This window comes from Mya arenaria, chromosome 6, assembly GCF_026914265.1.
Source record: "Mya arenaria isolate MELC-2E11 chromosome 6, ASM2691426v1".
NCBI lineage: Eukaryota > Metazoa > Mollusca > Bivalvia > Myida > Myidae > Mya > Mya arenaria.
The window spans coordinates 83,034,605-83,058,798 of record NC_069127.1 but is presented as its reverse complement, the minus strand read 5'-3'; the positions used below and the strand labels follow the sequence as shown (position 1 = coordinate 83,058,798).

Sequence of the window (24,194 nt, the reverse complement as noted above, 5' to 3'; positions counted from 1 at the left end):
CTCCTGGATTCTGGTGCAAACTCGTAGATTTTGGATCTTGGGACCCTGTCATAATTCTAGGTCAGGAAAAAGAGGACAGTTACTATGAATGCTATTTTGGATATATAAGTATTGTTGAATTCCTGAAAACTTCAAAACCTTCTAACAAGTTAAAGTGAGCTTTACATACTTCTCTTACTTTGACAATGAATGTTTATGTCATGCGCTTCTGTCCTTCATGTTAAATCAGGCTCCTAAAGTTTAAATGAGAATAGTCCGACTGACTCTTACATTTAACACATTGTGTCTTACACAAATAACGAACTGCTATCAGTGCTTACAGTATTTATTCCAAAACAAACACAAGAATGTACATAATAGTTTTTGACAATTCTAACAGCTGTTAAATTTAAATCCTGAAAAATACCAGGTGGTCTGATCGACTATGAGGGATTCGTGCCTAAAGCAAGGTAAATGGGCTCAGAACCCTTTTGAACTTGTTTCCAAAGTCATTTATATTCAATATTAGGTACCTGCTATTTTTAATGCAAATTTCCTATCTTAAAAAAAATCGTTTGGTTTGATCCTGAACTATAGAACTCCTAGCCTCATTTTCTCGAAACTTCTTAAGTCCCTTATAACAGGATTAAGCTAATCTCACTTTTCTCAATTTTCTATAATTTGCAATTACCCGTTTAAATATTTTTCAGACTTAATTGAAGATATCTTTATGTTAATCATAAGTATAATTTTTCATTTATCAAAATCAAGTGTAACCGCCCGCTGTAGGCAGATGTGCGTTCATAGTTTAACATTCTGGAAGTACGTTCATAGTATGTTGATGTACTTGTTTGGTAATATGCAAATTAGCAAAGCCAGGCTCCGAGTGGATTGAGAATTTACTGTATATAAAGACCAGTGGACCCCTTCAGGGTCAAGCATGCTTTTCTTTGAAGCGACCTGTTGCGTCTTTGGTCTCGCACATTACACAAGTTAAAGTATTTATTTTTCTCTAATTGAAATAAAACTAGAGATTGCTTTTTTGAAAAAGCACTAGTATCCCCTATTGTGTGGTCATAGCTGAGAAAAAATAAATGATGGACATGAAAATCAATAGGGGTCATCTTGTAGTCATGACCAACTAGCATACCAAGTAAGAAGTTCCTGGTAGCAAGCGTTCTTTATTTATTGAGCAGAAACTAAGTGTGACATACAGACTGACGGACTGACTAACTGACGGACTGATCACAATATCAATAGGGGTCATCTATTAGTCATGACCAACTTGCAAACCAAGTATGAAGTTCCTGGGTGCAAGCGTTCTTTAGTTACAGAGTGGTAACCGTTTCTTCACCTTAAGGTCACGGCGACCTTGACCTTTGACCTACTGATCTCAAAATCAATAGGGTTCATCTACTAGTCATGACCAACTAGCATACCAAGTATGAAGTTCCTGGGTGCAAGCATTCTTTAGTTATTGAGCTGAGCCATTTCTTCACCTCAAGGTCACAGTGACCTTGACCTTTGACCTACTGATTTCAAAATCAATAGGAGTCATCTACTAGTCATGACCAACTAGTATACCAAGTATGAAGTTCCTGGGTACAAGCGATCTTTAGTTATTATGCAACAACCATTTTTAAGCTTAAGGTCACCGCCAACATATCGTTTTTTTTACCTGAAGGTAACCGGGACCTTGACCTTTGACTTTTTGATCTCAAAAAGAATAGGGGTCATCTACTAGTCATGAACAACTAGCATACCAAGTATGAAGTTCCCGGACCCAAAGGATCTTCAGTTATTGAACAGAAACCGTTTTTTCACCTCAAGTTCACGGCGACCTTGACCTTTGACCTACTGATCACAAAATCAATAGGGTTCATCTACTAGTCATGACCAACCAGCATACCAAGTATGAAGCTCTTGGGTCTAAGTGTTCTATAGTTATTGAGTGGAAACGAAGTGTGATGTATAGACTGACAGACTGACTGGCTGACGGACAGGGCAAAAACAATATGTCTCCCCATGAATGGGGGAGACATAATAATTAAGCCTGTACAGTCAAAAGTTTCGAGAAATTTGGGCCTGTAAAGATAAAGCATTATTCAATAACAAGAAAACAGTACACACAAATGAATAACAGTTGACCTGTCATAATGGTATCAGATTTAATCTCACAATTGTCAGTATATCAACATTAACAAAGCCAAAGTTTATCAACTGAAGTAAAATTAAAATATTTTATTTATTTTTAGCCAATATCTCTCATCTCTTCAATTCGTAAAATGATAAAATAATATTTAATACAAAGTAACTGGTAATATTTCCAAATACACCACAGAATAAACTGTACAAATTTCATTATAACAATGTTGCAGAAGTACCTTCTGAAATTTGTTAAAAAAGTCATATATATACATAATATACATGTACAGTGCACTAAGGTATGTCAAGATAAAAATATTGCCCTAAATTTAGATTTTTACTTTTCTCACAAAAAAAAATATTCTTTGACCTTAGAAAGGTCTTAAACTTTCAAAAATATATTGTTGGTCACTAGGGTTAAAATTAAATTTCCAAGACACCTTAATTTTTTGAGAGTGCCTTTTGAGCTTACTCCCAAAATGACAAGACCCACACACAGTGTGATTTCATTTATTTTGTTTATTCAACATATAAAACTGCAATACATGATGATTTTATTTAATTTCTGTCATATTTTTGCTTACTTTCATCTGGGAGTAGGATTTGTTATTGGTCTAAGCTATCTTTGAAGGATAGGAAGTAAGTTAAGAAGAGTTCAATTACCCAATGACGCAAGAATTTTCAAATATCGGTCCCATTTTGCAAGTTTGTCAGTCAAAATTCCAACCCTGTTCACTTCATATAAACTCATTTATGTCAACAAAACAACATGCAATCTGAAAAAAAAACATAAGTTTATAGTTTCAAATAAAAAAAACTGACATAGACAGCAAAAACGAGTCCAGTAGAAGCATCATATCATCCAGAAAAAGAACATTGTTTAACCAGGGGATGGATATGAAAAAACAAACTGATCTTGACCTACAGAATTAAAGGAGAATTTTCAAATAGCTATATTTGTCAGCTTATGAGACCAAATCCTTCACATAAGATGAGAAAAGGTTTCTGTTTTCTACATAACGCTCATTTTCTCTGACAAATCTTAAATCACTACATGACAATGTCAACTTGTGATTTGGTATAATGCAACCTACAATTGCTATAAAACTAAGGAAGATTTGAACTCCAATGTTCAATTTTTTTCCAGTCAAATGTTGTAAAGAAGCATAGAAAGAAAATACCATGCTTATAACTCTCCCCAGTTCCCACAACAATGCTACAAAGCTATTAAATTTCCTCAATATCATCCAACAAATGACTGTGATGTTGGCGCACATGAATGTCAAGGTTGTTTTGTCGGCGGTAACTGATCCCACAATGCTTACATGCGAACGGGGATTCACCGGAATGCATGGTCATGTGGCTCTTGAGGTGGTCCGGCCGCACAAACACTTTCCCACATAATTCACAGCAAAGTTTGCTGGTCTGCAGCTTGCTGAGTCGTTTTTGCATGGATGGGCTGATGGTTGCCGCGGGAGCTGGAGGGGCAACGGCTTCGGTGATCGGCTTGCCTTTGGGCTTGTACTTGTACCTGTATTCCCTCGATCTCTTGTTTCCAGGCTCTGTTAAACAAAAAAATTCACTGCAACATCAGAATAAGTAATATGAATATAATAGAATCATGAAGCTGTGCACCAGTGAATTTTTTTGTTGTGATTCAAACAAGAGCACCATAAATGGACCCTTGTCAATATTTTAAGTGACAAAGGGCATAACTCAAATATTTTAGTCAGAGTCATGGGGCTTCATACCTATACTATGTGCACTGTGAGATTGTAACCCCCACCCCCTTGTGAACCTAATACACCTTCATTTTCTTCCACAATCCATCATATCAATTAATGACAAGAAACACCGCAATGCGACGAAACCAGGTTTTCAATGATTGACAGAAGAACTTCAGCCTGTGTTGTGAGAATTATAATAAAGTTGATTTGTTGTGTGTTGTGTGTATGTATATGAACATGCCAAATTGGTTAGAGAATATACACAGAACACAGGAAGCATACATAAGAGTGGAAATAAATATTAAAGGGAAAGGTCAATCAATTAAAAAAAGATAATTATGTTACTTTGTCATGGCACATATAGATATTGTTATTATTGGTGATTTTAGTAAATCATCAAACTCTGGTGCTGGAAAATGAAAATGATTTTAAAGGAACTTGGTCAAGATATGTGATCCCTGACTACAGTTATTCAGTTTCAACCATTATTCTATTTTTAGTTACAGTGGCCTTGACCTTGACCCTAGAAGCCCTATATGGATCCCATGAAAGGTCTCCTTAACTCTTCCTATATACCAAGTTTGGTCAAGATATGTGAACCCTGACTAAAGTTATTCAGTTTCAATCATTCTTCTATTTTAAGTAACAGTGACCTTGACCCTAGGGACCCCAAAGGCAATCCCATGAAAGGTATCCATAAACTCTTCCTTTATACCAAGTTGGGTCAAGATATGTCAACCCTGACTAAAGTTATTCAGTTTCAACTGTTTTTCTATTTTTAGTAACAGTGACCTTGACCTTGACTCTAGGGACCCCAAAGGCAATCCCATGAAAGGTATCCATAAACTCTTCCTTTATACCAAGTTGGGTCAAGATATGTCAACCCTTACTAAAGTTACTCAGTTTCAACCATTTTTCTATTTTAAGTAACAGTGACCTTGACCATGACTCTAGGGACCCCAAACACAATCCCATAAAAGGTATCCATAAACTCTTCCTTTAGACCAAGTTTGGTCAAGATATGTCAACCCTTATTGAAATTATTCAGTTTCATAGGTGAGTTTGACGCCGCCCGGCGTTTTTCATTCTAATAACCAGGTTTCACTATATGAAAACTGGTCAATTAACTATTTTGTTAGTACAATGCCACAATTTTCAGTGTACTGTGCAATATCCATTTGAGCTCCAGATATTCCTTAAATGGACTCGTTCATTGTTTGTAAAATGCACTTTTCATATTACGAAATTAGGAGTGTTTAAAATAAGATACTGACAGCTGGAACCCTTCAAGAAATGATGATATATGCTCAAATAGTGTCTATGCAGTCCACAATTTTGAAATGCCTTACTAACTGGATTCAACAAGGCTGTAGTGTGATTGGTTGATTGACATTATCATATGGTGTTAGCAATGTTTTTAAAATATCTCTTTTTTTTTCTAAAAATCCATCAGCTTAGTAGGAGTCGCTGTGGGCATGTGCATAAAATATCGGTTTTCTAGTTTTTTCTTCACTGTACCAGCATGGGTTTGCTCCCCACTACAACTTGTTTTTTTTTTCAATCTTGGATTGCATTTTTTTTCTGCAATTTCGGTATCAAAGAGCAAAATATTTGTAAGTGTTTTCAGATGCTATACCTGGAAAATTATGAAAACATGAGCTAGTCTCATGTACCAAAAAGGGGCTAAAGAACTTCCATTGTGAACCTAAGGCTTAAAGCTTGACAACTCAAAGCTTTGATAATTGATTGTTTTTAAGTACCACAAGTAAAAGCAATTGTTTAACACAGTTTCAAGAAAAGTCAAGAAGATTAAAGACCATGAATTTACTTGGTTAACAATGTGAACAATGTTATCAATGTCAAATAAAATGTGTTACCCTACAGTTTTTTGGATGTTTACATGAAGATGGAGCTACTCGTACATCTTTTATACAACAAATAGATACACTCCAGATAAGCCAAAAATATTTGCCAATTCCAGTATATCAAAACTTGTTATGCCTGAAAAGTGAACTAGAACAATATTCAGGGATGTGATTGACCTGGCAACTGGAGGGCTGAAACCATTTCGGCCATGGGTTCTTGGGGGTACTTTTGGGGTCAAAACACACCGCTGTATAAGAAAAACTGGCTTTTTATTCCAATCACACTCAAGTCATACACTCGTAAAAGTTTAAGCCCAACTGATGTAACAAGTTTTTATGTCACTACCTCCTAAACACCATTGCTTTTCCGTCCACAAATTTCGTACTGACATGTACACCATGGATAGTTCTCATGTGAGCAAAAAATCCGCTATGATATTTGAATCTTTTATCACACTCTTTGCATAAATATGGTTGACTTTTTGTATGGGATCTGTAATGTTGTTCAAATTCTGTACGTCTTCGGAACAGTTTGTTGCATTCGGGACAAGTAACTATTGATGCAGGCCTCCCAAGGACAGTTCCAGGCAAGGAAGGGGGCAGACTTTCTTGCCCTGAAGTGAAAGCAGAAAGAAAAAGGTGACTTTTCAGATATTTACACAATTATTATGGCTCAAAGTTTTGATTATGGTGTGATAGGTTAATTTTTCAGTTCTGCTTAACCATCTTTTAAATAAACCCTTCTTTTTTCTGCTTTCTTAAGTAAAAACAAGGCGGCAACGCCGCATTAAAGCCGGGTTTTTTATTTGATGATGCAATTTTGCAAGCCTAGGATTTGAGTAAGTGACCTAGTATTTTTAACCAAAAAGACCCATATCTATACTTATCGGAGATATTGTTCATACAAATAACCTGATCAACAGAAACTATTCCATTTGTGTGAGGAAAAATGAACATTTTATAAATACATCAACTTTTCCAATAAGATCTGTCCCAGAGACCTTGTTTTTGACCCTAAATGACACACTTTATCATCTAAGATTTCATGTACACAAATAGTCTTAATGTTAATAAAAAAAATTTTTTTTTTAAATATGGGTAGATATGAAATTCATGATTGGGACTTGTGTTTATAAAATAGCAATTGAATTTAGTTGTTGACTGATAAAGATAGGTTTGGTAAGCATTGTGTAAGCATGATTATATGAAATGGTTAACCTTAAATGATAATGGTAAACACTTAAAAGGCAATCCAGACAGCTTTGTGGTCAGTGGTGATCTGAGGTGACCCATATTCACAAATGTTTAAGACAACATGTAGACAAATATTTTGACCAAGTTTCATAAAGATTTGACAAATATTAACAGGGGCGTAACTAGGCGTACTCCGGTACGCCCGTGCGTACAATTCGATTCCATTATCAGAAATGGAGAAAGGCTTAAACTTTGAAAGCAGTTATAAAAACCAGAGGCTTAGGGGGCTATGCACATATGTACTGACTCTGTGGTTTGTCAGAACTCTGTTTCGAATTTATCACTTCCTAGTCAGTCTGCAGAAGAGTGATAACAAAATGTTACCGCTTTTTTAATTCTAACTATACCTTCAATGATGTCACGCTTTTGACATCATCTATATAAGTACACTGAGGTTATTCCAGTAATCAGCCATTTCAAAATGGCATCCTCATGTGTTTATCCGCCATATCAGGATGTTTTACTAGCAGTATTCAGCCTTTGACTGATGCCCAGAAGTTTGACCTATTGTCCACTTCATTGGACGAGGCACATTGATGTTCTTTCCCCTCAAGGTTTGTATGTTTTAAATAACTGCTCGGCACTGTATATAGATATACAAATATTTCATGAAATAAGGTTTACATGTACGTCGGATTTGTATACTAAGTAACTAAAGTTAGGCACCGATGTATCGTTCATTTATTGCCATCTGTACCGAGTATTGGATGTTTTGTTATGAATATATTTTTTTCCATGCTAGGGGATTGTACACAGGCATTATTTTAAAGGAAACAGTCAGTACTGTACCTGGTATGGTACTGTATATGATTTTGCAAGGCGCATTGTTTGAACCTCGCCCCAAAGAGGTTTATGCTGGAAACATTATGAGTACGCATCAGGTGGCATTCGCCTTTAACTACTCCGCAAAATGTTTACTTCAATTCCAAGAAACGCTTGCAGAAGATGATGTCAGAAAGGAAGGCATGGTAGAACGGACGCAGCTCCGATCTATTTGTGAGACTCGCTAGTCAGCATGTGCGGATGCATTGCACACATTCCTTGTATCATATAAGTATAACACAATCTTGATTATGTCGAAAATGAAATCATTGCGTAAATGTTGTTTTATTGTTAACAAAACACCATACTGGTACGGACATACTTTTCTTTATCCTGTAGGACCCTGGTAACGACTCTCGACCGAGTCTTGCCGATGAAGGGGATATACAAATTGTCAGTTACGAATTTCGAATTCATTGTGAACCTGGTGGCCATGGAACATATTCTGTCAGCCCTAGTTCCACTGTCTAACATGCTACAGGCGAAAGACTGTGACTTGCTTCGTGCAGCTAACGGCACACGGGTCGTTATGGTTCTTCTTCAGGTAAATTTTATTTACCATTTTTCATGATAAATATTAAAAATTCAGCACAAACGTGTAAGCATTAACTGATTATATACATAATAATTTATTTCAATGCCCGCAGCACCATATGAATCCTAATACTTTCAGGCAGAGAGAAATGACGATGAAGACTGGAACAGCCTGTTTCAGAATGCGATCGACATTGTTGGTGGCGTAGACGTCATACCCACCGCTCCCAGACGTTATGGTCGTCAACAAAATCGACCAAACGCCCCAGTCAACACGTCTGCATTTTGGAAGAGAAACATGTGTATGCCTTTCGTCAACCACTTGCTGGCAGAATTAGAAACACGCTTGATGCAGGGCCATGGTAAATTCTGTGCCCAAAAGCTTCTTTCATTAAAGATATCTTTTGACATACATATATACATCCTTTGATTTGTTTACAAAATCTGGTATATGATTTATAGTAAACTGCTTTATTTAATAAATAAAGAAACATAGGTCGCAACACTGGCAATTTTTGCAGATTCAGAATGACGGTCTTCCCCGGGAGAGTATCGATGACATGTACCAAGCCTTCCACGCATGCCTTGATCTGGATGAAACCATTTTTGTGCGCGAGTGTGAGCGCTGGCGTATGTGGTGGACGGACACGTCGTTGGCGGTTGACTGTCCAGTTGCCCCGGCGTCTCTAGCGGAATTAATTACGGTTGCAAGCAAAGCCCTTTACCCAAGCATACGACACTGTCTCATGAATGTGTATAGAGAGAAAAGTCAGTGCTGAGCACGTTGTCGACAAGATTGCTTACCAACAAAACAGACGCCTTGCGTTTGTGTTCAAGGTTTAAAGCTTACTGTCCCTTGTGAAAGACACAATAAGGAAATTTTATGAAATCAGTCATGTTTTATAAAATGTACTGTGCGTCAGAGTAACAATATATTAACATTTAACCTATCTGTTTTGATTTTTATTTCAACCAAATATGTCATTATAGCTTCTGGAAAGTCACGAAATGCCAGTAAATCGCTTCCTTCTCTAAAAACATTTCCGGGGGGGGGCATGCCCCTGGAACCCCCCCCCCCCCGGCAAGGTAGTACATTTCAAAACGGCTCAGTTACGCCCCTGATTAATGAATTTTTATGACTGTGAAATTCTTTCTCCTAAGATTTGACCTTGTGACCTAGATTTTGACTGGGGATGACCCATATTAAAGAACTTTCAAGATATTATGCAAACAAATATTTTGACCAAGTTTCATAAAGATTTCACAAAAATTGTTGAATTTATGATGTGAAAAGATTTTCCTAAGATTTGACATAGTGACCTAGAATTTGACCCGGGAAGACCTATATAAAAAAATAAGCAAGATATTATGCAGACAAATGACAAAAATGTTGAATTTATGACGTGGAAATATTTTTCCTAAGATTTGACCCTTTGACCTAGATTTTGACCCGGGTTGACCCATATTATAAAGGTCTGACCAAGTTTGATAACCATTGGATAAAAACTCTTGATTTTATTACATAAAATGAAAATTTAAACGCAGAATTTTTAACGCCCACCCTCCCGCCCGGTTTTCGCCATTCTAAAACCCGTAAATTTTCGATGAAAAATCCAGCAAAATATTGATTGAATGTTTAAACACCATCCTCAAATTTGTTATAATATGCACTTACAGCAATAGATATGAAGCCTCATTGTGTCTGATCATCAGAACAACACTACTTTGTTTGATTAAGACTTGTCTTAATTTTTCTTAAAGTCCCATTCGACGGATAAATTCCCCTTGAGCAGGCCCAGGCCTGGTCCTTCATGATGTAACAATGGTGTAGGGGCGAACTCTTATGATGTCAAGTGACTATCCATGAGAGTTGGCCTCAGTGAGTGTATTGGTAAGATTGTTGGGTATTGTGCCGACAGAATTAACAAGGACAAGAGCGGTCACAGACAGCTATATCCCCCGCCTCATGGGGGCATTTTTTGTAACGAAAGCCAATCAATGGTAAGGGTAGTTTCTCAGGAACATAAGAAATGCGTAAAATTAAGAAAGGGCAATACCTCTTTCAAAAAGGGTCAAATTGCAAAAGCCTGACAATATGCCCTGCGTCACTATATATTCATAAACGTAAGAGGAGTTGTGAAGAAACCAATTTTAAATGTAAAAAAAAGGGCTATAACTCTTTCAAAAATGGCCGAATCGCGAAAGCCCGACAATATGCACTGCGTCACTATAAAGTCATCAATCTGGGAAAGTTTGGTAGAAATCGCATGAAAAACGTAAGAGGAGTTGCGAAGAAACCAATTTTAAATGTAAAATAAACAAAGGGCTATAACTCTTTCAAACATGGTCAAATCGCAAAAGCCTAACAATATGCGCTGCATCACAATATAGTCATTAATCTGTGAAAGTTTGGTAGAAATCGCATGAAAAATGTTAAGAGGATTTGTGAAGAAACCAATTTTAAATGTAAAATAATCAAAGTGCAATAACTCTTTCAAAAATGGTCAAATCTCAAAAGCCAGACAATATGCGCTGCTTCACTTTATGATCATCAATCTGTGAAAGTTTGGTAGAAATCGCATAAAAAACGTAAGAGGAGTTGCGTAGAAACCAATTTTATATGTAAAATAAGCAAAGGGCAATAACTCTTTCAAAAATGGTCGAATTCGGAAAGCCTGACAATATGCGCTGCTTCACTTTATGATCATCAATCTGTGAAAGTTTGGTAGAAATCACATGAGAAATGTAAGAGGAGATGCAAAGAAATGAATGTGGGACGGACAGACGCACACACGCACGCATGGAAGCGCGCCTACCATTACTATATCCCCTCGCTTTTTCAAGGCGGGGGATAATTAGAGCTGCCATGGTTTTTTAATGTGCGCATTGATGTTCCGAAAGACCATCATGATCAATGGGGGGTTGAACTGGTCACCCATGGGTCAAAGTCAATTGTCTAACCACTAGACCATTATACCATGGATCCGCCAACCAAGAAGATAAGAATAGTGTATCGGTAACTGTGTTCAATTCTACAGCTGACCACCTTTTGGCCACTCAGTTCGTTTGCTGAGTTTAGCTTACTCATTGCACATGTCAGTATGATACAGGCAACTTTTGAAATGCATGTTTTATTTAAATTTGCACCACTACCTACTTAAGTAGCATGGTAGGTCTTGTAATTAAATTGGGATAAAACTTTGTTGTTCGGTAAATCATTATTTACTACATAATATTTCATTTAAGCAAATAACTCCTTAATTTGTTCATTCTTTATTTGAAATGTAAATGAAAACCATTCATTTACATTTTGTACAACATCATAACAATTCAAAACAATCACAAATAAGTGAGAAATTAAAGATCAGATGTCCTTTGTCAATGTTATAGATTTGTATCCATTTTTTCCTTCAACAAAGTAACTTAATCAAGCATAATATTCAATTTCCAAAACAGCATTCGAAAGCATCACCTACGGTACATGTTTCCACGATGACAATAAAGACGGCACTTAAAAATATTTCCATAATCAGTGCCATAATAATAGCAAGTCTTTTATCAAGTTTCATTCCTGCAGGTTCATATCATGAATAACGGTGATGGTCTGGGATTCGGAGGCCTGGCCATGCATCCTTCGGCTATGGACCATCTGTAAATGTTTCGTCTTGAATGTTAACTCACAGTCACTACACTGAAACGGCCTATCATCAAAGTGAATGGGTTGATGCCTCTCGAGGTCACGTTTCAGCCGGAACAGTTTTCCGCAAACATCACATGAGTAGGTAGGGCAGGAAAAGCGAGTAGGGCCGGGGGGCAGTGGGACGTTCCCCTCCTGATGATATTGCTCCTCTGAAATGACACAAGGGGACAAGGTATCATCCAGGGGAACGTCCATACTAGCCAACCTAACTTAAAACTGTTATTCCACAGTACTCTTCACAGTTTTTTAACTTGATTTTAACTTCTTTATCATTTGAGGGGCAGATATTAAAAAGAATAAACCCTCAGACTTGATTCATAAAAAATGTGTTCAAAGACATTATTTACAAGTGCTGTCACAGAGAAAGTCATTCCATTTCCAGTTGTGATTTCACACTGTAAATTCAGTGCCCTTTTCTTTCTTTATGTTGCAAGAGCGTGTAAGGAGTCTTAAATGTCATCCCACAAGTCTGACACACGATGGGTTGGCGTGTTTTCAACACATCCTCTCCCTGCTTATGGTTTTCCATCATGTGACTGATGTAGTCATTCTTTTGTTTATAGATGCGCCCACAGTCGTCACAAAGGTAGAAGGACTTGCTTTGTATGGACTCATGCAGGTTAAAGTGGCCCTCCATTCCCCCACGGAACCTTTCTGAAATCACACACGGGGAATGAAGGTAAGACACGTGAAGTCAGTGTCGGTGCAGAGACATGGAAGATAATTCATTGGGGCCAGAAGTGTGGATTTTTTTCTAAATTAATAATCCTCTGGGCCCCCTTTCAATGAGATATCTTAGTCGTAAACCATACGCTGCTTAAGAGTGCTCGGGTTTAACCGTAAGCTACATGAAGCATCTATGCGATACATGTCCTTACAATATTTTTATTGAAACACAGCTTAAGCCAAAAATGGTGTTACGCAAGAATGTTACAATCTTCAGCCTTACATTCTGCAATCTTACAATTCAAGCCTTGGCCCATTTCAGTCTTAAAAAATCTAAGTCGTAAATTGAAATGATTTTAAGGTCACATTTGATTATGCTACACATTTGTGTGTATTGAACTTCAGCCAGTATAACAGATTATAACAAAGTTGAGAACATTTAAAACTTTTGTGATGTTACTACAGATACCTCTTTATTTTTAAGTAACAAAAATGATTATTCAGTGAGATGAGCACCTTGGAAATGGGTGCCATTGAGTAGGGAGAAGCTGTATAAGAGATGAAGGGTACCAAAGAGATACCAGTATTATTCATACATTGAGCAGGGGCTATGTATTCAAGATTTCTTTTTTAATCTAGATCATAAAAACCTGCTTTCTGACATTCCCTAATATTGCTTATTATTAAGTGTCAGCCTTGGTTGAAATAAGAGGTTAATTCGGAAAATGCATTAAAGCCCGATTTTTCAATCGACAAATTCAAATTTGCAACAGGACGTATGTTTATAGAGGAAAAAGTTAATGTTGCTGACCATACTCAGAATGGTGTGACCTAGTTTTGACCCGAGGTGACAGTCCCATGTTCACACTGATCCTGAATATCGTGCTGAGAAATATTCTCTTGAAGGTTGGATGGACGCGGATTTTTTTTTTAAATGCAACATTGTTAACAAAACCCAAAAGCCCATCACGTTGAGAACACATTTCAGCAAAAAAAAATAACACCCTAAAATCGCTTTTGTCGTGGAAGAGAATTTGTTTTTTTCAAGACAAATTTTTAATCACAGTCTTCGACATGTTCTGTCTTTTCATTAAGTTACTTATTCCGTAATTTAAGATAAATGGGATTTGCAAATACAGAAACAAACTTGTCCATATCACGAATTACATGCTACAAATTCAGTGCCCTTTTCTCTTTTTATGTCGTTTGAGAGTGGAAGTAGTCGCAAATGTCATCCCACAAGTCTGACACACAATAGGTTGGCGTATTTTCAACTCATCTTCTTCCTTCTGATGGTTGGCCATCATGTGACTGATGTACGATTTCTTCTCCTTATAGATGCGCCCACAGTCGTCACAAAGGTAGAAGGACTTGTTCTCTATGGACTCATGCAGATTAAAGTGAGCCTTCATTTCCCCTTGGACCTTACCTGAAATTACACAGGGGAAATGAAGGCAAGTCAGTGATGGTGTGAAGCTGTCTGATAAGATTCAAAGATGTTTTGTTTTAATGTTCATTTAAAATGCTGTGGAACTTGTGTGTTTATGTCGTGAGGAGTTTTAGAAGAAATGGTGAAAAAATGAGATATTGTTCAGTTCATACTAATTTATTTTTGACCCCTTATCTTACAAATGATTCACGAAATGATACATAAACTGTGTTTGAACACTTATGTACAAGTGATGTGTCAGAGAAATTCATTCCATTTTCTTAAACAGTTGTGTTAAGATAACACACTGTTAATTTAGTGCCCTTTTCTTTCCTTGTGTCGCCTGAGTGTGTAAGGAGTCTTAAATGTCATCCCACAAGCCTGACACACAATAGGTTGGCGAATTTTCAGAACATCCCCTCCCTCCTGATGGTTGGCCATCATGTGACTGATGTACGATTTCTTCTCTTTATAGATGCGCCCACAGTCGTCACAAAGGTAGAAGGACTTGTTCTCTATGGACTCATGCAGATTAAAGTGAGCCTTCATTTCCCCATCAACCTTACCTGAAATCACACAGGGGAAATGAAGGTAAGTTTGTGATGGTGTGGAGATGTTTGATCAGATTCAGAAGGGATGATTAAAACAAGAGGGCCATGATGGCCCTAAATCGCGCACCTGAGTGAAAGATTTAAACCTGTTATTTTTATGAAAATAATTGAGTTTATTGGTTTATAGCAATGCAATAAGGGAATAAACTACGATCAAGAATTGTTTATGATGTAGTGGTTGTGGTCATCCAAGCATCACATTGATATTTGTTTTCATAACCGTACACATGGTCCAAATTTTATTGCTGTAGCTTCATAAATAAGAAAACAGGTCAAAATGTCAAGGTATAGGTCCTCAGAGGACAACATTGATATTTGTTTTCAAAACTACACTCATGGTCCAAATTTCATAAAATCAGCTTCAAAATATGAAAGAAGGTCAAAAGGTCACAGTCAAGGTCATCCAAGCTCAACATTGATATTTGTTTTCAAAACCAAACACATGGTCCAAATTTCAATGCTGTAGCTTCAAAAATAAGTCAAAAGGGGTGGGGCTTGCTTTGACTACAGAGGCATAATTTGAACAAACTTAGTGGAGAGCCATTATATAAAGCAACATAAAAAATATCAAAGGTCTTGTCAATGGGTTTTGAGAAAAGAAGGTTCTCAATAATTTCCCTTTTTAATTCTGAAGGAAACTTGTGACCTCCAGAGCCTGGCCAGTTTTATCCCTAGTGGCATAATTTTAACAAACTTGGTGGAGGACCACTGCATGATGCTACATACCAAATATCAAAGGTCGGGGCCAAGCGGTTTCAGAAAAGAATATCTAAGCCATAGGCCTCATGGTTTTGTCAAGAACATTTTGAAAGTTTTTACTTTGCATGAAATTCATTTCTTTTAACAATTTTGAAAGGACACCATCCAAGGAAATCAAAAGTTGAATCTAAATTGGCCAAGCGATTAAGGAGATTTCGTTTGATGCAATTGTTGACAGCCAGACACCAGCTGGCCGGACGGTGTGCGATTGGAAAAGCTACGTGCTCAGGTGAGCTAAAATGTGAGATATCAGTCTGTCAACCTATATTGCAAGGGGTCGGGGATGTTGGTGTATGGAGGTGGGAGGGTGGTAGTGGAGGTCCTGTCGACATATGCTGCTTCTGCTGTTAGCAACACGATTCTTAAGTATTGGTGACAAGGGAGATCACTGAATCAGAAAACATCTGTACTGATGAGAAAGTATCTGGAAGTCGATAAACGGTGTTAAGGTAAATTATGACCCAACATTTTTAAGAAGCCCTATGATTTTATCGCCAGTAGGGCTATTTTAAAGGATTTTTTTACAGCCCGGATCATTTTTTCATCGCCTTGTGTGATCCAGCTACCGTTTATTTGGCACACTGCTATTCCAGAACAAAATCCTTTTCACCTAAAAATATCTAAGATCTTGCCAAAGACTGATGATAAGAATTCAGACAAGGGCAAATTCCGGATGGTAGCCCAATCAGGTTAACACTTTATTGTGTCTTGCCAAATTACAACATGAAAAGTAGTAAAAGTCTCGAAATTCTATCCATGCATGAATCCTGAATTGTCCATTCACTATTATTTATGCACAAAAATACATTTATAAAATAGAATGAAATTCACTGGTAACACAAGTAGAAACAAAACATGTTGTTTGCTTGAGTTCTAGAGACAGCGCGCTCGACTATTCCGCCGTTTTTCGGTGTATGGATTGAAAAGTTTTGTTAGATTAGATTTCAATGCAATACATGATGTGCTGAGATATTTACATAAATTGAATGGAAAATATTTGAGGTGGTACGCAAACTTTAACTTAAATTCTAAGTCGAAAAAGGGGCATAATTTTGTCAAAATGCTTGATAGAGTTACCTCCTCCTGTGTATGGGTTGGGGGCATGATGGTGAACAAGTGTGCAAAGTTTCAAAGCCATATGTCGATGGTCTTTGAAAATATTTGAGTTGGTACAAAACTCTTACAAAAACTTTAACATAAGTGGTTACGCCGACGCCGACGCTCGGGTGACTAGGATAGCTCTCCTTATTCTTCGAATAGTCGAGCTAAAAATTATGGCAAAGACCAGGACTTCATTAGGACATGTTATTGTTTAATTAGACATATGGTTGAACATTTATTCTCAGAATGGACTTAATATCAATGTGACCTCCATTCTTAAATGGTAACTTGTTTTGATATAATTAATTCTGATTGGTTAATCCTTCTCCTTGCTCTGTTCAGGACGCTGACTCAAATGGCATCAGTTACTTTCAGCTGAGTATAAACATTTTAGAGATATTAAGGTAAGATTTACTTGTGCAACCCGCTTTTCACACAAAATATCTATACCTCAAAATACATGTATAGCAGAGTTACAGATAAGCTGCGTATTTGCGTAAATGTGCAATTAAAATCATAGAAAACGCAATTGTTCAAAAATCGATGAGTAACAAAACGCATAAGAAAAGGCGTAATAGAAACTTGAAATACTCATTTGTAATGTGAGATAAGTTTTTCAAAAGTGTGGAGTAATACTCAAATAATTGGAAAACTTATCTGTAACTCTGTATAGAACCTACAGTAACAAGAGATGTTTGTCAAACATTATGCCCCCCCCTGAGTGCCATATTGTCAGGATTATTTGGACAATTGAATGAAATATTCATGGACCTCCAAGTTTAAAGGTCACTGTGACCTTGACCTCTGACCCGATGACCCCTTAAATTAAAAGGGCTCATCTACATGTCAGGCCCAACACTTTAGTCAAGTTTGAGGGCCATGGGTGCAGGCATTGTCGAGTTGTCACTGGGAGAAGCTTTATTTACTTTTACCTGTTAAAGGTCACTGTGACCTTGACCTTTGACCCGATGAAACGCAAAATCAACATCGGTCATCTACTGGTCAGACCCAACCTTAATGTCAAGTTGGATGACCATAAGTCCAGGAATTGTGGAGTTGGCTTCAAGGTCACTGTGACCTTTGACCTAATGACCCCAAATTAAATAGGGGTCATCTACTGGTCTGGCCCAACCTCCAAGTCAAGTTTAAGGACCATGGGTGCAGGCATTTATCACTTGGACAACCTTTTATCATTCAAGGTCAATGTGACCAAAAAGGGTCATCTACTGGTCAGGCCGAACCTTCAAGTCAAGTTTGAGGGCCATGGGTGCAGGCATTGTTGAGTTATCAATCGGACAACTTTTATCATTCAAGGTCACTGTGACCTTGATCTTTGGTCCGGTGACCTGCAAAATCAATAGGGGGTCATCTTCTGTTCAGACCCAACCACCAAGTCAAGATTGAGGGACATAGGCGCAGGCATTGTTAAATTACCAATCGGACAACCTTTTATCATACAAGCTCAATGTTACCTTGACCTTTGACCCAATGACCCCTTAAATCAATAGGGGTCATCTACTGGTCAGGCCCAGCCTCCATGTCAACTTTGATGACCATAGGTCTAGGCATTGTTGATTAATCACTCGGACAAGCTTTAAAATCCTTTTACCATTTAAGGTCACTGTGACCTTGACCTTTGACCCGATGGTCCCTAAAATCAATAGGGGTCATCTACTTGTCAGGCCCTATCTTCATGTGAAGTTTGATGACCATATGTCCAGGAATTGTTATCACTCGGACAAGCTTTGGTCTACCGACGGACGGACCGACCTACCGACATGTGCAAAGCAATATACCCCTCTTCTTCGAAGGGGGGGCATAATTATCTTAAAGTGATTGAATAACTTAATTGCTGATGACAAAGGTATATGTGTATATTAAAAAACATATAGAACATGTGGCAGAAACAGGCACTGGTTGTACTGCAGTGCCTGGTGTGGTTACTTTGACTTTCTTGATGGCGATGGGCAAGGTGTTTAGTCATAAATGAACAGAAAAGCAAGTACTTGGCAAGGTGTAAGTATTAGGTAAGCTTTTAGCGACATTTAATTTTTCCAAGCTTGCGATGCAGGTGTGTGAATTTGGAAATATTATTGGTCATTATTCTTCATAAATGCGATTAGGTATCTTGGTTCATGTGTCCATGTCACCAATAGTCCTACGGTTAAACCTCCAATTGGGACATGTAGTGGCATCTCTATCTACTGGACACTTGTATTTGTTTTAATATTCAAACATACTAAGCTATGAAAGTTTGTCACAATGAAGCAAAAATCAATTAGTTTGACTAGGGAAAAGAGCACCCTAGGACAGCAGCAGCTATAACAGCAAGGCTAAATGAATACTCAAATTTCTATGAAAAACAGAAAAGTTAAAAAACAAACGTGACCCTTACTTTTGCCGGGGGTTGTGACCCCAGTTGTAACAGACACCTCCTCCTCCTCCTCACCCTCATCTTCAAACTCCTCTCCAAAATCTCCATACTCCTCTTCACCTTCACCCTGAATGCAGAAATTACAACTACCAATGATGATGCTGAATTTTCACACTGACCCATCATACATTTCTTAATGAAGTGCACTACTTAGACAGTGTTCTCAATAAGCCTGCCAAAATGGACATTTCAACTGAGCCGATTCAAATTTTGAAAATAAGTGATTTTTTAAGTAGAATAATTAGTAGCTGGTCAGTTACTATTATTACTATTTGAGACAGTTTAAACCCTACTATACTTAGATATAGATAAATTAACCTTGGAATGATATAATGCTGTCTACACAATATTTGGCATCAAGTTGAAGTATTTCAATAACCATTTAATTAATTGAGAGATGAATTTAAAAAAAAACACATGATTTTATAACTTTCTGTTTCACCAACTATATGCTACCTTTTACTCCTGACACAAGTAAGCCTTGGTGAAAAAAATAGACTGACTGAAATATACTCTATGATTACAGCTTTTGGTAAAATGAACAGTTTCATGATCCAATTTCACAACTTTCCTTGCATATAACAAAGAGAACGGCCCAAGAATACAGGCTTACCTGGTGAACAACAAAATTAGCTCCCTCTTGCTCAAAATAGATAAAGGTCTTTGGATCTTGAGCACCTGCCCCTTGTGTAGCCCCACCCATGACCTGTACAGAGGTGCCAGGCTTAGCTGTACTGTGTGAACTCTGAATCTGGGTCTGTATTATTGGGGTGGAGGTCACCTGGGTCTGTATTATTGGGGTGGAGGTCATCTGGGTCTGTATTGTTGGGGTGGAGATGGGCTTGGATGCTGATGTTGGCAAAATGATAATCTGTGGAGTTTTCTTGGCCTGAAAATTATGACAAACTTTATTAATTTCATTTGAAATATTTGTTCCATGTCATGAAGTAATTAACGTTCACTTAGATTTGTGAGATTTTCAAAATACTGCATATATTGAAACAAAAACAAATCCAAACTTTTAATTTTAGAACAAAATTGCATTATTTGGACACCTATTTCCCTAAATAAGAAATAAAAACAAAACATAAAGGTATTCCAATCCTCCAAGCATATAAATAGATCATTTTTTATGTTATTGTTAAAACAAATGAATGATTACAACTAAATCACAAACCACTGGTTGTACTGGAGTGCCCGGTGTGTTGACTTTGACTTTCTTGATGGCGATGGGGGACAACTTTGTATCCTGCTTTCTCTTTGCTGAAGGGGGATGCTTCTTTTGTTCTGGATTAAAAGTTACACAATATTTATTTTGCAGGTGAAGCAGTTAAACATAATACATATTTTAGTAATTTATATAAGTATAATGAATCTCACATGGATCTCTGCATGTGCCATGGATCTCTGCATGTGCCATGCATCTCTGCATGTGCATGTCAATAATGTTTAGCAATCTTGGACGAATCAAAGTTCTCAATGCAAATATCACACCAAGATTTTTCAACATGTTTTATAATAAACTAGCTGGCTCTTATCCCAAGTTCCAATTTCAGTAAACGAATCACTTAAATACACACATGTAAGGTGTAGTGCTGTACATAATTATATTTAAATATAGAAGCTCTTACCATTAACACAATATCCATAAAACTCAGTCTTAAGTTTGCTATGGTTCTCAAGAAAGTTTTTTCCAGACTGGGAGCCAAGATTGGAGAACGTGCCATCCTTCAGACTTGCCGTCAATAAAACCACTTCCTCCCCTGTCTGTTCATAAAGCTGGTCAACCTGAGGAAAATGTAATGACAATGTTAAGTTCAGAGATACTTTGTTAAACATTTCATCAAGTAACACAAAGTCTTAGCAATTTTTGAAGCACTGGCCTACTTGGCTGGTGGAATACTTAGACCCACAGTAGAACAGCATGTTCATGTACAAAGCCGAAAAAGAAAAACCCATTGAGTCTTTAATACTGGTATTTCTCAAAAAAACTGAAAGAAGTTTCACAAGCATCAGTCGAGTGACATAAAAGCTGTTATAGAGCTCGTTCAACTTAAAAACTGCTTTGTCTAAGAAATAAATGCTTTAATGATTTAATATGTGCCTGTCAAAAACAACAACTTTAAACAGGCGCCGACACAGATGCTGACGAGAGTAGTAAAGCCCTCCTTTATCTTTGTATAGTCAAGCTAAAAGCTAATTACTTATTACACACTCTTTGTTATTTCAACATTTTGAAAACAGTAAAGAGTAGTGTGTTCATGGCCTAATAGAATAGAAAGTAATGCACAAGCTGAAAGGCCTTTCAGCAAGCATTTACCAATGTTTTTATCTGGTTCTTCAGGACTGATTTCAGGATAGCTTCATATCCTGGAATAGATTTGACTGCATCCATGTCACCCATAGTCAAATTGCAACCACTGAAAACTGCAACCACTGAAAACAAAGAAATAATGTATGTGTGGGGGTATGAACCAAACGGGAGCGAGACAAATCGGCCTACTACCAAATCGGCCCCTAAGACGTTTCGGCCCTGCCATTTCGTCCCCTTAATTAAATTGACTCGAGACGTTTCGGCCCCTTACTGATTTTAAACAGAGACATTTCGGCCCCTTAATTTTATTTTATTTTTTATTTTGAATATATTAAGAAACAATATATTTTGTCAAATTTTATTTCAAAAGAAGTTGTAAATGAGATCTATAAATGCACAAATAGACAAATCAAATATTTATGAAATACATTGATAAAAAAAATCATTAAATTCTAAATTTAAACCCTTATTTTAATATAAAATGTTAAAAAATGTAAGGATGTATTTTGTGACTGTGAAATATTAATTGATCAATAAAGACTTCAAAGAAAATTTGTCTTTGAACAATGCATTCTTTGCCAGGTAAACTGTTCGTGTTGTGTGTGTGAAAAAGACATTCAAAGACGTTTGAATGAGTAAGTGTCTTTAATTTGTTAATGTTCTTCACAGTTGATTAAAGAAGATTTGAGTAATATAAACAACATCTCAATTCAAGTATATATATTAAATCGTTTCTAAAGTCAAGTACCATTTCTTTTAAATGTCTTGCTGTGCTACTCTTAATTTATCATGAATTGAAAGATCTATATTAGCGGGGTTCTTTCCTGGGTCATTTTACCATTATAAATAATAATAACTGACAGGTAATGATTAAATCTGATGTACAGCTTTGTTGATGTCAATTAATCTAAGATAATAGATGATTAAATTAAAAGCTAGGTGGCCACAATTTCAAATTCAAATGATTAAATATGATTAACTGTTTTTCCATTTGCCTTTATGTTTCAACCATCAATTCATTATATGTACTTATTTGAGGTATACTATTGCTCTCAATATTGTCATAAAAAATATACCCTTATTTCAATATTTGTAGTGTATAATAATGATGTTTAGTTGCTGTGTACTTTTTGTCTTTTTTTGGTGACCGGAGTGTAGACGAAAAAACTTGTAAGCTTGTAAAGTGTCACAAATTCCGACGCCTGACACCTGTGTGGAATGTGACAATTCGCCATAAGACCGTCTGTCTCGAAAAAAATAACATCTTCTAACTATCAGATTTCTTTTTTTTTCATTAAATATTATCCATCTTAAAAGGCATCCCTATAGAAGATTACTTCAAAGCAAGGAAAGAGTCAACTAAGGAGTTTTTGAGAAATGTTGGTGCCATCTATGGCGGGCAATAGGTGCTTGATACAGTTTTAGACAGTGGACTTGATATTAAACACATATCATTATACCTCTTGTAAATATTATCAGCATGCTTATGTATATTATTTCAAGATTTTTTGAAGTTTAAAGATTTATTTTTTTATAAAAATAAATCTCATGAATAAATGTCTGTTCAGATCATCTGATGTATATTTGTGTTCAAGTATAAAGATATTTTCTTTTAAATCTATTTTTTTTATGCATATATATATACTGGGTGAGTACCTAAATCGGAACACTTTCGGCACTATTTGTGAAATATTTTTTGGTAGACTTGCACCACAACTACAAAATTTTCCATCAGCATACTAGGATTCAAGACCAATTGGTTGATATAAATGGCATTTTTCAAGATACTACCAATCTTCATGAAAAGTACTTTATTAACCGCACAATCAAGGACTGCCATTTTCGTCCCAAGAGTACCTAAATATGGAACAGTTATAATTTGTAATTTATTTTTTATGTATTCTTTTAAAATTATTGCTCCATGTTTTGTTTAAGTAAATTATTAATTGATGTTATTTCCAGCTTGACTTTTTTTGTCATTTTTGTCAGTAAAATTTAATGATTTCAGTAAAATACTGGCTGTACCATTATGCTATGATTGTGGCAAGCATGAAGTCTTTCCCCCGCGTGCCATGTATTGACATTTGAACATGAAAAACTTTAAATGAACGCAGTATTTGAAATATTTACCGGAGAATCGTGTTCTTTGGAACTTGTATCTGAAGCAAGCGTCTTTATTGATTTAAATCATAAATAAACTGATCTCGATCGGAAAAAAACACTTTTATAATGGGTGTTCCATATTTAGGTACTGTTCCGATTTAGGTACTCACAGTACAGCTTTATGTGAATAATTGAAATTTTATGTTTTTTCTTATACTTTGAAATAAAAAAACAAAATAAAAATAAGGGCCGAAACGTCTTCGTAATCAGGGGCCGAAACATCTACAGGATTGGGGCCGAAAAGGTAACCGTTTTAACTAGGGGTCAATTTGGTAAGGGGCCAATTTGTCTGGTAGCCAACCAAACGCCCAATTAGCTTAAGCCTTAGTTGGTTAGAGCGATTTACTTTATTATGTTCATCATATTGTAAGCTTAAAAGAACAAAATCCATGATACAAATATTATATTTATATTATATACAATAACTTTAATTAAGGTAATAGTAGTGTGTAACCTTACCAAGTGTTCCGAAAACTACGTTTAGCACTCGCAATTATTCGATGCTCATGAACATTCTATGGCAAGAAGTCAACGCATAATGAAAATAAGTATATAATCAACTTACAGAACTCCACCAAAGCAAAATATTTTGAGCAACACGTCAAATAATGGGGAAAATAAGTTGCTTTCTTTTCGCCGCTTGGTTCACTAAGGGGAGGTTACTCTGGGTTTTTTAAACTCTTCAAATGGG

At 36.6% G+C, this 24,194-nt stretch overlaps 1 protein-coding gene across 9 annotated transcripts; it reads right to left on the bottom strand.

Moving 5' to 3' along the window:
- Window positions 1-311: 311 nt before the first annotated feature.
- On the bottom strand, window positions 312-24,172 carry LOC128238589 (B-cell lymphoma 6 protein-like). Of its 9 annotated transcripts, none has more exons than XR_008261733.1 (8): window positions 24,069-24,172; window positions 21,347-21,462; window positions 20,658-20,814; window positions 20,204-20,313; window positions 19,640-19,915; window positions 18,988-19,093; window positions 12,374-12,680; window positions 12,040-12,175 (listed from the first exon to the last, which is right to left on the bottom strand). XR_008261733.1 is itself a non-coding variant. In XM_052954661.1 (7 exons), the coding sequence occupies exons 2-7, from the start codon at window positions 21,428-21,430 to the stop codon at window positions 3,352-3,354; spliced, it is 1,068 nt and encodes a 355-aa protein (XP_052810621.1). In that variant the 5' UTR covers window positions 21,431-21,462; window positions 24,069-24,172; the 3' UTR covers window positions 312-3,351. The 9 variants fall into 9 exon arrangements, 7 of the variants coding, with proteins under 7 accessions (XP_052810621.1, XP_052810622.1, XP_052810624.1 ...); XR_008261732.1 differs by lacking the exon at window positions 12,040-12,175 and adding an exon at window positions 13,504-14,121 and having other exon boundaries at window positions 12,545-12,680; XM_052954661.1 differs by lacking the exons at window positions 12,040-12,175; window positions 12,374-12,680 and adding an exon at window positions 312-3,686.
- Between the last annotated feature and the right edge of the window lie 22 nt (window positions 24,173-24,194).